This window comes from Heptranchias perlo, chromosome 31 (genome assembly GCF_035084215.1).
Source record: "Heptranchias perlo isolate sHepPer1 chromosome 31, sHepPer1.hap1, whole genome shotgun sequence".
NCBI lineage: Eukaryota > Metazoa > Chordata > Chondrichthyes > Hexanchiformes > Hexanchidae > Heptranchias > Heptranchias perlo.
Genome location: NC_090355.1, coordinates 21,961,362 through 21,975,921, shown reverse-complemented (window position 1 = coordinate 21,975,921; position 14,560 = coordinate 21,961,362). Strand labels below are relative to the sequence as shown.

Sequence of the window (14,560 nt, the reverse complement as noted above, 5' to 3'; positions counted from 1 at the left end):
CACTGTCCCCTCCCTCCTACAATTTTGTGTGGTGTAAATAAAAGCAATGACAAAACTAATCGTGAAACAGGGTAGCAGCATGTAATTCGCAGCACAAGACGGACACAAGAACACATAAGCCATGTCAAATACTTCTCTATTGGTGCTGCAGTCATTTAACAAGAAAACATTCTGGTTACCCATAGGCCAGCACCAAAATATTCTAACTGGAAGCATGAGAAATGTTCACATATCTACTGGCTGCACAAAATTTGAACATGCATCACTGTTGCTTCATTGTCACTGGGTCATAATCCTGGAACTTCCTACAGCAACGTGGAAGCACCTTCAACACACGAACTGCAGGGCAACTAAGGATGGGCAATAAATACTTGCCTTGCCAGCGACGCCTACCGTCCCAAGAGTGAATATTAAAGAAAAAGCTGTAAAGTAAAAATGGATTCGAGTTCATCTGGACCTGGACAAAAATTCAATATGAGGGACAAAAATCCAAATTTTGGCTGAACTCAGATCAACAAGATTTGCAAGAATTATCACCACTTAAAAGGTTTATTAATGCCAACATGCATTAATGCGTGTTCATGCATTTGGTCCCTTATGTGTTTCCATGGCACCACTTTTTGTCAAACTCTAAGTTTTCTTCTTTAATTGGCCTGGCACTAGTTGTTGTGGTCAAAAGTTAATTACCAGCTGGAAGAAGCAATTATTCATATCATAATTATTCCTGTTCAATAGAGTTGCTAAGGAATCTACTTCTGAACTGGGAAGCGGTTTAACAGGAACACTGGAATTGCTAGGCATAAGAAGACCATGGTCCATCTAGTTCACCGTCTACCATTCTGAAAGTCACATGATACAATGATACTGGTGTTGTTGACGAATCATAGCAATCAATCTCTCTCAATTAGTCGACAACAGACCCAGGCAGGAAGAGATGAAAACCCCAGTAAGTGGAAAGCTCTGGGAACCACAGGTCCAAAGTCTCTCATTTCTCCCAAGCATGCTACACTTACCATATGTCGTCTCAAATTACTCATACTGTATCCCAAAATATTATTTTCTGAAAGAAATCTAATTTGCATTTGAATGAATCGATTCTATCTGTTTCCACTATCTCCTTAGGGAACCTTGCGCCCATTTTTTCCACATAGTTGGGGGGGGGGGGGGAAGGCTTCCTTCGATATTGTCACTGGGGAACTTATAAAAGCATTTTTAAATGCAAACATTGTGGATTGTGGATCGTACAAACACAACCCAAAACAATATGATTGCTCATAAGCAAATATCGACATGCATCAAGTAACTGGCATTGAACAGATAAATGCAATGACAGAACTAATCATGAAACAGGGAAGCAGCATGAAATTCACAGCACAAGACAGACGCAAGAACCCACAAGCCATGTCAAATACTTCTCTATTGGTGCTGCAGTCATTTAACAAAAAAATATTCTGGTTACCCATAGCCCAGCACCAAACAGCACTCAGGTAATTTGCTGAACTAAGATTTGGCCTTGTATTTTTATTACGCAGTCTTGCGTTTATCTATAGTTTTAAATCCACAAACCATGCATTGAGCTTACCTTGTTAGTATAAGACGGTCCAAGTTAATTCGCTGCTGTTTTGCAATCCATGCTGAGCAACACAGTTTTTCAGCAGTTTTCAGCACATCTGCATTTAGCCTCTGAAGCAACTGCTTTTCAGAGTTCACATAAAGACGTTCTTGCTTGAGGTGATGGGCCAACGTGTGAAGATCAGGCTTCACCATCTTCAAATGGCACAGGAGAGTTTTCCTACTGAAGAAACAAAGGAAGTAAGATTAAGTCCCAGCTGGATGGGTACAAACCAAGCAGCTATAACTTGCCATAAACATTTTACAACTCCATAATATGCATTCAATTAATGCTCCTGACTGCTCCAAAATTATTTTTATAACCCAAGAATTTTTTTTTAGCAATTTGGAATTGTCCACCTGAGCCTCCCCATAAAATATAACTTCCAAGGCCAAGAGCACAAGGTACAGACTTGCTCTCACACTTATGCCAATGTCACTCCATAACTAGGGGGTCACAGATGCATAAGAGCATCCCAGGCTGATTGTCTTCAGACTTTCCCCTCCCTTTAGGAAAGCATCTGTGTATGGTAACAAACTTAAGATCGGAACCTTACTATAGGAACTATCATGGGCATAAACTCACATCTGACAACTCTGGGACATAGTGAACTTGATCAAAAAAAATTAAAAAGCTAACTAATAAAATGTTCCTTCCTAATTAATAAGCATGATGACACAGGATAGCATTAAACAAATACAGAATTGTCACTCTAACTTGCTTTACAGTTATGAAATATTTGTTATGAAATGCTACAGTGAAAACCATACACATGATTCGAATGTTAAAAATCCTCATCTGCTATTAATAAAATTCAATAAATCATAATGGAGAACCACCAAAAACTGCAAAGACAGTTAAAACTACTGTAATACATGTTATAAATTGTTTATACCTTCACCGTTAACTGCCACATGTTTGGCCATTTTCCTGTTTCAATTTATAATTCTTTATTTGTAATGATTTGCTTCTTCACACAAAATTTTGGTAAAAAAATATTTTTATACCACAGCGAGATTCTTAAATCAACAAGTTATGTTTTGAAATATCTTAAAATTATCCAGGAATACATGGATTTTTCATTGCAAGCAACATATTTTCCACATTATTTCTTAAGCATACAATTGTTTACCAGCACAATATGCTGCACTTCTACTGCCTTGTGGCATGTAATGGTAGGATGGTGCATCCAACACAAAATTCCCAGATAGATTATTCCCAGCTCTTTATTCAAAATAGTTCCTGGAGTTCAACCTAAAGTATTAAAGTGCACATAACTTGCCCATTAAGGATTAAGGTGTCGCTGACTCAAACGAGAAAGAAAAGGCAATATGAACTTTTTAGGATGGAAGCCAAACTACCCAGTCACAGCAAAGCACAGCAACCCTCAGCATTGTACCTCTGATGTTTGCATGCACAGGGCCTGCACTGATAAGTGCCAAAAAAATAGGCGTGCCTCGAACTAATCAGCAATGGCACATTGACGTCAAAAATGCATATCAACTTTCAAATGTTCCAAACAAAATGTTATGGAGGATCTCCAAATCATCTTGAAGGTTTCCAAAAGCAGAAAAAGAAACTCATATCAGCTGCTCTGAAAGACAAAAACTTCAAACGCTGCAGCCTATAGTCATAAAAATAGGGTAAGTGATGTCGGAAGATGAGTCATCTAGATACAATTACCTATTGTTCTAGAGCTTTCTGCAAATACAGAAGTTGAATTAATTTGATAATATAACCTGACATACTTCATTACAAATTGAAAGTGGAATGGGCCCCGGTCGCATTCTCAGAATGCAAAAATAAAAGTGGAATTTGTACCTATCCAAGCATTAACCATTTCAGTTTGCACACAACATAATGAAAGGGCTAAACTTCTTACAGAATAATAATTTCTCATACAACCTTGCCCCTGTACTTCTACTTATTATGATACCTATTACAATGTTACCCTTCTTTATCTTAGAACTTTCAATGCAATTACTGCTGCCAGGTCCTTGAAGTTCCTTCTTTGAGATCTTGTACAACATCAAGCTCAGTGGGAAGAAACAGAATTAAACAAAATTAATCATGCAGCTGAACCTGGTTTGCAACCATCTTCAGCCAGAGGTGCAGAGTGGGTGATCCATCTCAAGATCCCAAGATCCCCACTATCACAGAAGACAGTCTTCAGCCAATTTGATTCACTCCACGTGATATCAAGAAACGGCTGAGTGCACTGCACACAGCAACGGCAATGGGCCCCAAAAACATCCCAGCTGTAGTGCTGAAGACTTGTGCTCCAGAACTAGCCACGCCTCTAGCCAAGCTGTTCCAGTACAGATACAACACTGGCATCTATCCAACAAAGTGGAAAACTGCCCAGGTATGTCATGTCCACAAAAAGCAGGACAAATCCAATCCGGCCAATTACCATCCCATCGGTCTACTCTCAATCATCAGCAAAGTGATGGAAGGTGTCGTCGACAGTGCTATCAAGCGGCACTTACTCACCGATGCTCAGTTTGGGTTCTGCCAGCACCATTTGGCTCCAGACCTCATTACAGCCTTGGTCCAAACATGGACAAAAGAGCTTAAGTCCAGAGGTGAGGTGAGAGTGACTGCCTCTGACATCAAGGCAGCATTTGATCTAGTGTGGCATCAAGGAGTCCAAGTAAAATTGAAGTCAATGGGAATCAGGAGGAAAACTCCAGTGGCCGGAGTCATACCTCGCTCAAAGAAAGATGGTAGTGGTTGTTGCCAATCATCTCAGCCCCAGGACACTGCTGCAGGAGTTCCTCAGGGCAAAGTCCTCGGCCCAACCATCTTCAGCCGCTTCATCGATGACCGTCCCTCCATCATAAGGTCAGAAGTGGGGATGTTCGCTGCAGATTGCACATTATTCAGTTCCATTCGCAACCCCTCAAATAATGAAGCAGTCCGTGCCCACATGCAGCAAGACCTGAACAACATACAGGCTTGGGCTGATAAATGGCAAGTAACATTCGCGCCAGACAAGTGCCAGGCAATGACCATCTCCAACAAGAGAGAGTCTAACCACCTCCCCATGACATTCAACGGCATTACCATCATCGAATCCCCCATCAACATCCTGGGGGTCACCATGGACCAGAAACTTAGCTGGATAAATACTGTGGCTTCAAAAGCAGGTCAGAGGCTGGGTATTCTGCGGCGAGTGACTCACCTCCTGACTCCCCAAAGCCTTTCCACCGTCTACAAGGAACAAGTTAGTAGTGTGATGGAATACTCTCCACTTGCCTGAATGAGTGCAGCTCCAACAACACTCAAGAAGCTAGACACCATCCAGGACAAAGCAGCCCGCTTGATTGGCACCCCATCCACCACCCTAAACATTCACTCCCTCCACCACCAGCGCACCGTGGCTGCATTATGTACCATCTACAAGATGCACTGCAGCAACTCGCCAAGGCTCCTCCCAAACCTGCAACATGTACCACCTAGAAGGACAAGGGCAGCATGCGCATGGGAACACAACCACCTGCACATTCCCCTTCAAGTCATACACCATCCTGACTTGGAAATATATCACCATTCCATCATCGTCGCTGGGTCAAAATCCTGGAACTCCCTACCCAACAGCACTGTGGGAGAACCTTCACCACACTGACTGCAGTGCTTCAAGAAAGCGGCTCACCACCACCTCAAGGGCAATCAGGGATGGGCAATAAATGCTGGCCTTGCCAGTAACATCCACATCCCATGAATGAATAAAAAACATCTTGTTCAAAGCTGAAAATTCAATGAACTGAATCTGATTGTTCTGGAAGAATTTCTACACAGTACTGAAGACACTGAGCAAGAAGGGAAAATATAAAAACACAGTACATTAGACATTTAAAAAAGGACCACAGCATAAAAATTTTAAAATGTCAGATTCATGTCAAAAATGAATTGAATCATGGTTCAGGGTTAAGAGTCATAAGGCTGCTCACCAAAGATGATGCAACAGAATAATATCATAACTCAAAGGCCAAAGGGATGACATCTTCATGATCAAATCACACCTTGGGATGACAGCCAGCCTTATATGCCTATTGCCAACTAATGGGGATTGTTTTCAAACTAATATGAAACAATACAATACACAACTTCAAGAAACACTGAACAAAAATTTACAGCAGGTCTGCAAGACTGGCTTTCACACAGACGTGACAATATATGAGGGTATCACATCAATTGTGGAACTATGACATCACAGTATATCATCTGGAACATATGAGCAGGAGTAGGCCATTCAGCCCCTCGAGCCTGTTCTGCCATTCAACTAGATCACAGCGGATCTGAATCTTAGCTCTGTCTACCTGCCTTGGTTCCGTAACCCTTAATCCCCTTGCCTAACAAAAATCTATCAAGCTCAATTTAGAAATTTTCAATTGACCTAGCCATAACAGCTTTTTAGGGGAGTTCCAGATTTCCACTATCTTTTGCGTGAAGAAGTGCTTTCTGCATCACCCCTGAACAACCCAGCTCTAATTTTAACATTATTGCCCCCTTGTTGACTCCCCCACCAGAGGAAATAGTTTCTATCTATCTACCTTACCAACTTCTTGAATCTTCTTAAACACCTCATTTAGATCACCCGTTAATCTTCTCTACTCAAGGAATACAAACCTAGTCTGTGCAACCTGTCCTCGTAATTTAATCCTTTTAGCCCAGGTATCATTCTGGTGAATTTGCGCTGCACCCCCTCCAAGGCCAATATATCCTTACTGAGGTGTGGTGCCCAGAACTGAATACAGTACTCCAGATGGGGTCTAACCAGAGCTCTGTACAGCTGTAACATAACTTCCACCCCTTTGTATTCTAGCCTCTTGAGATAAAGGCCAACATTCCATTAGCCTTTTCAATAATTTTTTTGCCTGTCCACAATGTATTAGTGATTTCTGTACTTGGACCCCTAAATCTATCTGCTTATCCACAGTTCCTGGCTGCGCACCATTTGAAAAATACACTGATCTATCTTTCTTAGGTTCAAAGTGGATGGCATCACACTTTCCCACATTGAACTTCATCTGCCACAGTTTTGCCCACTCACTTAATCTATCAATGTCCCTTTGCATTTTTCTGCTCCCATCTACGCTATTCACTGTGCCGCCTAACTTCGTGTCATCAGCAAACTTAGATATCGGGCTCTCTATTCCTTCATCAAAGTCATTTATAAACATAGTGAAAAGCTGCAGCCCCAGTACAGATCCCTGGGGAACACCAAGAGTCACATCCTGCCAATTTGAGTACATACCCATCATCCCTACTCTGTTTCCTACCAATTCCCTATCCAAGTCAATAGGGTGCCTCCAATTCCATCTGCTCTCAACAACCAGACTGGCCATGTCTATTTATAAACACTGAAATCAATTTAAGCTCCAAAATTGAACTGATTTAACTAAGTTTGGAGCAAGAATGGATGAACTGCAGAGAAAGAAAAAGCCAAAGATTGAAGAAAAGTCATGATTATTCAGGTCATTTGGGGCCTCAGTTTTCTCTTTAAAAAAAAAAATCCTTTTATATTACCCCTACTCAAAACTAAAACTTGAAAAAAAGGTCCAACAGCAACTCAATTAATATAGTGCTGCCATTACCAAAAATTCAAAAGTTTTACTGTTGCTGGTATAATTATTCTTTTCACTATCTTCCGTATGCAAATCCAGGCAAAGCTTTTATGATATAGCGAACAAAATTCTCTGATGAAATAGGAATCTGTGGTTCCAACTTGAATTAACAAGCAAGTTAAGAAAAAAGCAGCTAATTATTCCAATTCCTCTTTTATTACTCTCAACTATAAAAAGGTACTTTTTGAAGCCCCATTTATAACAGTTCACTGGAGCCACCAACCTTGATTCACTTGTTTCTTTTGTTTACATGACTGACAGTGCATTGGGTGAAGAGTTGTTTCTAGACGATTGTGCTCATCTGAACACGAACCAAGGATGAGTTGGATTGCAGTGGGACTGGGCTGGGCAGAGCACAACACTCAGCTCAAGAAACTAATGTAGTACCAATGGAAAGAAAGGATGTCAGGGTTTTAGGATTTCAATTTACATTACTGTGAAAGCAATGCACCCAACCCCTGGTTGAACAGATGATAATAATGTTAACATGAAGCCCTCAAGATGAACAGCATACTCATTGTAAATGGGACATTAAACAGAATTTTATTAAATCCACAACTACAAATGTACATCAATATCAGGAAAACAACTTTACAACCCTTGTGTCTGACGACTTACAAAAAAAAATTTCCATCTTGAATTGGCCTAAAAGGTGGTTCATGTTTTGCTGCCAGAAGGATTATTTCTATACACACAACTTTTTTTAAAAAAGTACTCATAACTCCAAATTAGTGTAAAATTTGGTAAAAGCTTTGAGCACACAGAGTACAAAACTCAGCAACTGCATAAATCCCTTCTTCCTTTGCCTCCCCCATCAAAAACAAAACTAACATTTTAAGATATTCCCCTCCAACTTCCTTCATCCATTCCATAAATAATTCATCCATAGATAATAAAATGCAAACTCCACCAGTCATTTTTGTGGAGAGTTCCCTAATGCCTGAGAAGAGTCTGAGACACGCATCGTAGATCATTGCTAGTTATGTACCAGTTGTTTACCAGAATCACACAGCACAGGACAACGATTAAACCACTGGACTTGCTGTCCTTCACTGATAATCTTTTCAGGAGTGGCATTTTTTCAGCTATCACTGTGCATCATCAATACAGGTAGAACTTTCTAGCAGAATGTTCATGAAGGAAAACACCACAAAAAACAAGCCCCTAACACATAAATCAACAATTTACTTGGTTGTGAATTTTAATACATTTAAAGATAATGAGCATAAAAGGAAACTATTCTGCGGTGATTTAAACTGGAAAATCTTGTTACAGTAGCAGTGAACACTAAGGGACATAAGACTCACACTGTGCTTACATTCATCCCACTTGGTATTTCTGAAGTCATTTATTCTTTCAGCAGCTCTTACTTATGAATAAAATTTTGTTTATTCCAGAAAATCTGACAGTGTTTCCTCATTGTGAAGTACAAAAATCCTACTCAGGCTTATAAATTGCATTTGCATTGGCTAATGAATACAAAGATTTTGGAATGCACTTTCGTAATGTGAAATAAACTGATGAAGTGTGAAGGGAAAACATGTAAGAAAGAAAACCAAAAGAAAAAGTAGATCTCAAACTTCAAGTTTTTTTCTGTTGCCAAAGGCTTTGAGAATCAATTGCGATTGGCATTAACCAGTTTAAAATAACAGGGTAAACACCAGTTTAAAAGAACTCCAATCAGAAAATCTAGGCTAATAATTAAAGATACAAAGTCAATTAAAACATTGTGATATTCAACATCAACAGTGCCCAAACTTTGTCTCAAAGAAAAATATTAAAATCAAAGATTTCAGGCATCTTTTAACATTTAAAAATAACACGAGGCAATCAATTCCTCGCACAAATTTTCGACTTGAAAATAATCCACTTTTTAAGGTTTTTAACAATAATGTCAGCAAACTATATGTGCAGTCTATCTGGACTTCGCACAACCAACCATTAATGTATTGTCTTTGTAAATGTGCCAATAGTATTACATGTAGTATCTTGGGTTCAAATAATGCTCAAAGAAAAGCTCTGATATTAGTGAAAACAAACTAACATGAAATTACAGAACACAGAGAGGCTAACTTCATCTGTACGCTTCATCTGGGTAGACCCACGTACTTCTAACTAGTCATCAAACTGACTTTATAAAAATTTGGCTCCACTGACTGAGTTCCGAGTGCTGCTTATAAGGGTCACACTTAGTTTCCTTACTTAGTATACTGCAACATGCATAGATTAAGGTAATGGCAATTAAAGTTACACTGGTGAACAACTTCTCCAACTTTGGTTTATCAGCAGTATCAGTGCCAGAAACTAACATTTCCTTAGAAGGAAATGTATTTAATTGTTAAACCACCAAATAGCAGTTTTAGATTTTCATTTTGCATTGGCAGTAAGCATTAGCACATTTTAGCAATCTTCAAATTTAATACACCAATCAGGGGTTAAGTTAACTCTGTTTCTCTCTTCACAGATGCTGCCTGACCTGCTGAGTGTTTCCAACATTTTCTGTTTTTATTTCAGATTGCCAGCATCCGCAGTCTTTGGCTTTTGTTTCAATTTGTTTATTGCTTGCTAGTAACAGGCCATCTGTGGATGCCCCTGAAGCAAACTATTTGTCTCATGTGTTACTGTCAATCTGGGGGGGGGGGGGGGGGGGAAGAAAGATAATAGAGAATGAAATGATTTACCCCAGTCCAGTTGGACTGCGTAAAGAACAATAACAGCCAAATCCACATGGATGACAGATATAGATAATATTGAAGACCTGGCGATGAGGAGATGGACTTAATCATTTGGTACTGCCACACCACTGGGGAGGGGGAAAATCTAACCTCAGTCCAAGAGTTGCTCTGTCTCACAGATATAAAACTTATACCATGAAATCTTGTCAGGCTGACCCTTGCTTTTGAGCTCGACTTTGATTGGTCGCTTTGTTTATCCCATTTCAGTCTTCAAAGCAATGAGGAGGTATGACTGGAATCCCATATCAAGGCTTCTTGAGTGAATAGCTGCTTTGCCAGACAGTTGACAACTTGGAGTAAGTGGAAACAGTGTGAATGTTTGATTTGATGTATAGGTTTCTTCTCACAATTGTGCAAGTTATGAGGAACAGATTTTGTAAGTTAATTAAAGCATTGTGCTTTATATTTCTGCTGCTGTTTGCAATTTGCTGCTGCTATTTTCATTTCTTAATAAACTTGATTTGTCCTTTGTAGCGGAAGATATTTAGTCTTCCATAACATTATTTGTTCATCAGGTGGACAAAGCAAGAGAGTACCACGCTTTTGATATTATTTGCAGTTAACTTATCAGCAGTATAAAGGATTTATTTTTCACCCCAAGCACACAACACTAACGGAAACAATGGGCAGAAGGTCACTCACAGTTATCGCAAGCAAGGGTTTGCTTTTGACAGCAGGCTTTGGGCACAAAAAAAATCTGACAAGAGTCTGAAAAATAATAATTTGATATACCAAGTCCAGAGATGTACAAAAGGCTATATAAATGTAAACAAAGTAGAACTAGATTTTGACTAGGTTCTTTGTCAGCAGCATGTCATCAGCACTACTAAGTAAAGGAGTGGAGTCCTCTCCCCCTTCCCCATTTGTATTTTTAAATAACACTGAAAGTTACAGCACTGCAGAAACAGTAATTACAACCAAATAATCTTGTCCAAAATTAGATGCAGAATAATCGTTCTATTTTTATCTCAGTTCCACAATTGCAAATGTAAATCGCAATTACAGATCATGATCAGATTAAAGTCCACCTAGTGCAGATAGCCATTAGCAAAATATGGTCACTCATGAAAAAAATCCTGCACATACAAAACCAACCTTTTGATGTCAACCACAAATTAATTCATGTTCAGAAACTGTTTACAGACACACGGCTGAATACACTGACTGGTCCCTGACGGCCTATTTTTGAAAAGAACCAGAAGATTAAGAGAGGAAGTCACTTGTTAAGTTCGGTACAAACCCACATTTTGTTCTTCGAATCGTAGAATGGTTACAAGCACAGGAGGCAGCCATTCGGCCCATGCCAGCTCTTTGTAAGAGCAATCCAGTTACTTCCATTCCCCCATAGCCGTGCAATTTTTTCCCCTTCAAATATTTATCCAATTCCTTTTAGAAAGGATGTTATTGCAGTGGTGTCAGTTTTAAAGACTTAACAGAAAACAGATAATTCCAAGTGTACCTATTTTCAAAAGGGTATAACCAAGGGAGACTTGAGTTAAACTGTCATATAATGCAGTTGCATCAAATTCTCAGAAACCAGGAAAGTGGGGGAGCAGCCATTTATACAAAAATAAACTGGACATAAAATATTCAAGGAGACTGGATGGTACAGTGGATTAGAGTACAGTCCTACCATTTTTGGGATCTGTCTGAATCCAACCCAAACCATGGGTAGAAACATTCTTTCTTCCTTCCTTCCTTCCTCCCTCTGCTTGAAGGATGCAAGTCAAGCAAATTCAGGCAGCCTCTACCCAGATGCTCATCAGCACTGGCCTACAGGATAAAACGACTTATCACTGGACACAATTGGCACTGAAGTAATGAATCTCTACTGTGAGTGGGATATGGAAATGTTACATTGCTGCATAATAGGAGTGCTCTTCTGAGGTTGAGATTTATATATATTATTAGAGAAGAGTAGCTGAAGATTAACTCTGCATCAAGGCATATTATATCTGGCCCGGGAGTACTTGATGTCAACAATGCATGCCCAAAATCCTAATGCAATTCATTCCTGGCATTAATGTCTCTCACCTTGGTAACAGCAAAACAATTCCCACAGAATTAATAAAACCAAAATATGAACTTGTTCAATGTTAATAACTCAAGAATATTGATTGACTTTGAGTTTTCAATTAGGTTATCCCTCCTTGCAGGCTCAGAGTTGTTCAGAGAATATTTTGCTTCTGCATCAGTTCCCACACATCACTGAATAGCGAGCAATTCCATGTCTTCTTTCACCACCAATAAGCTTTCAGGATGATATGAAACTCATTAGCAGAACAGAATGCTGACTATTTCCTAGTTTTGCTATATAAGCAGAACATGTCCTGTAGAAAGTCTATGCAACTGAAGAGTACTATGACACAACAGGAAGTAGGGTCGTGACTATGGGACAAACCTCAAATCAAAATCAATTTTACTCAGTCCTTTTGATCTTAGTCACAAAATAACTCATATCCAATCCTCAAAGTTGAACTGTGTACAATATAGTTTTCATGGAAATCAAGCTGGATTTTATGCAGCTCATTGTAATCTCAAATATTCAAAATGTAAGCTGGCAAGAGAAGAAAGCTGCTTACATTTTACCTGTCAGCGGGCAACATTCAGTAAGAAATATGGCTGTATTCACATTTCCCCTTTCTATTTTAAACAGAAGGATAAAAGCTGCTATACATTCGCTGAGTAGTTAAGTGCCACTATGTGAAAGCAAATTTGAAGTTAGATTCCTCCGTCAATTTTCACCTGAAGATGCTTCATGCTGAGGTGCAATTTTGTTTCGTCATTTGCTCAAGTGGGCATTCTTACCAACAGCCAAAAAAATGCATGGGATTTCATTACAGCCTGACCGTTCACCTGACAACTACAACCATGAACTTTCTCGTCATCAATGGATACGACCAGGAATGGGAACATGAGCTAATGTTTCATCTCTCTTGCTACCGACACTAAGGGCAACTCCAACACCCCTATATCCGTTGTCAGCTAACGAAGCACATAGGGATTAAACTTGCATTTTTGTGATTAAATTCTTTTGCTAAGCAGTATGATGCTACAGAGCAGACAAGCACAAGTTTAACTCCTCTTCAATTGAATTTCCAACTTGAGCCATATCAAGCACGAGATTGCTGAGTTGAGGTTGCAGCATTTCCCAGCAAGGAGGAAAGAATCATACCAGAATGATCTCTGGCATCTAATAGGGCACTGGCTGCAGTCTAGGGATGGGTAACTAATGTTCAGGCAACAGGGAGAAAATGGTAGAGGAAACAATCAATAAAACCTCCACTTTCACAAACCAATGAGGTCCCAATTTTGAACCCTGAACCATGCAGGTCTCAGCAGAGTGGGAGTAGGGACATTACATTGGACTCAACACCCCAGGCTTGGAGAGAGAAAATAAATGATTTTTATTCGCTGATTTCTGCACTTGTGTATGACGAGTGAGGATAAACGCCAGTTGTGATGCCCCGAATGATCAAGTAACATGACTATAATCACCTCCAAGGCTCACACATGACCACCTACAGGAGGTTATTCATCACCCAAACTGTATCCAAGCATAAGCTGGTGCTTTCATGAGAGGAAGTTAAATAAATAAGATTACTCCCCACTTTTAAGTTGTCCCTAAAACACTAAAAATAGTACTGTTTTAAAAAACTCACTTGTTAGCAACCTTCCACAGTTAGTTTTGTGCAGAGGTTTATAGCGAACAAATCTGATCCAACCTCTGAATACTGGGATCTTTGCAATTTGATCTGTAATCAAAAATAATGCAATCTCTTGAGCAAAGTAGGTTGTTTCTTCTGTCTGGGAAAATGCTCTGAATAACTATTTCTACATCTACAACCACTCAGAAGTAGCATAATTTACTAATTTACTAAAAGAGGGAGCAATAACAAGTGTAAACAAACATGACAAAACAATTAATGCATTAGCCAGGAAGTCAATATGACTTTAAGTGGACATGTACATTACGGCAATCTACCTTTTACCTATATGCCCTGAGTTTTCTTCAGGATGAAATGTTACACATCAGACACACTTGCTATTTCATTTATGTCAATATTCATCCTCCAGGAGATTGGAACTGAGCATTATGATGTTATTTCCATAAAGCACTGCACACCTATTCGCTGCTCTGTACATTCTAAAAAGGTTTTTATAACCTCAATTTGCACATTTGCTTACAGGAGCTAGACAATTTTAACAGCTATCAAACTGTTGTGTACAATATTATTGCACTGTGAGTACAATGTCACAAAGCATAAACTAATCGGCAGGTCAAAAATTAGTGCTTTTTTTTTAAAAGAATAAATTAATCCATGTCTATAACAAAACATGATGTGGAGATGCCGGTGATGGACTGGGGTTGACAATTGTAAACAATTTTACAACACCAAGTTATAGTCCAGCAATTTTATTTTAAATTCACAAGCTTTCGGAGATTTTCTCCTTCCTCAGGTAAATATAACAAAACAGAGATTGTAGCTTTTACACTACAAGCAACTGATTGCCCCCCAGTTTACAGTTATACAGTGAACAATAATGAATAGTTTGTAAAGGTTAGTCTTGGATCAACAGCT

The 14,560-nt window shown here is 39.3% G+C and overlaps 1 protein-coding gene across 11 annotated transcripts in view; it reads right to left on the bottom strand.

The window, feature by feature from the left end:
* Positions 1-14,560, bottom strand: part of gapvd1 (GTPase activating protein and VPS9 domains 1) — a 115,246-nt gene that overhangs the window by 81,566 nt on the left and 19,120 nt on the right. For 10 of the 11 annotated variants that reach the window (XM_067969720.1, XM_067969722.1, XM_067969719.1 and 7 more), the window contains one exon: positions 1,583-1,795. In XM_067969720.1, coding sequence (XP_067825821.1) covers positions 1,583-1,767 — 185 coding nt within the window. In that variant the 5' untranslated portion in view covers positions 1,768-1,795. The remainder of the gene's footprint in view (positions 1-1,582; positions 1,796-14,560) is intronic. The other variant, XM_067969721.1, reaches the window with a different exon arrangement.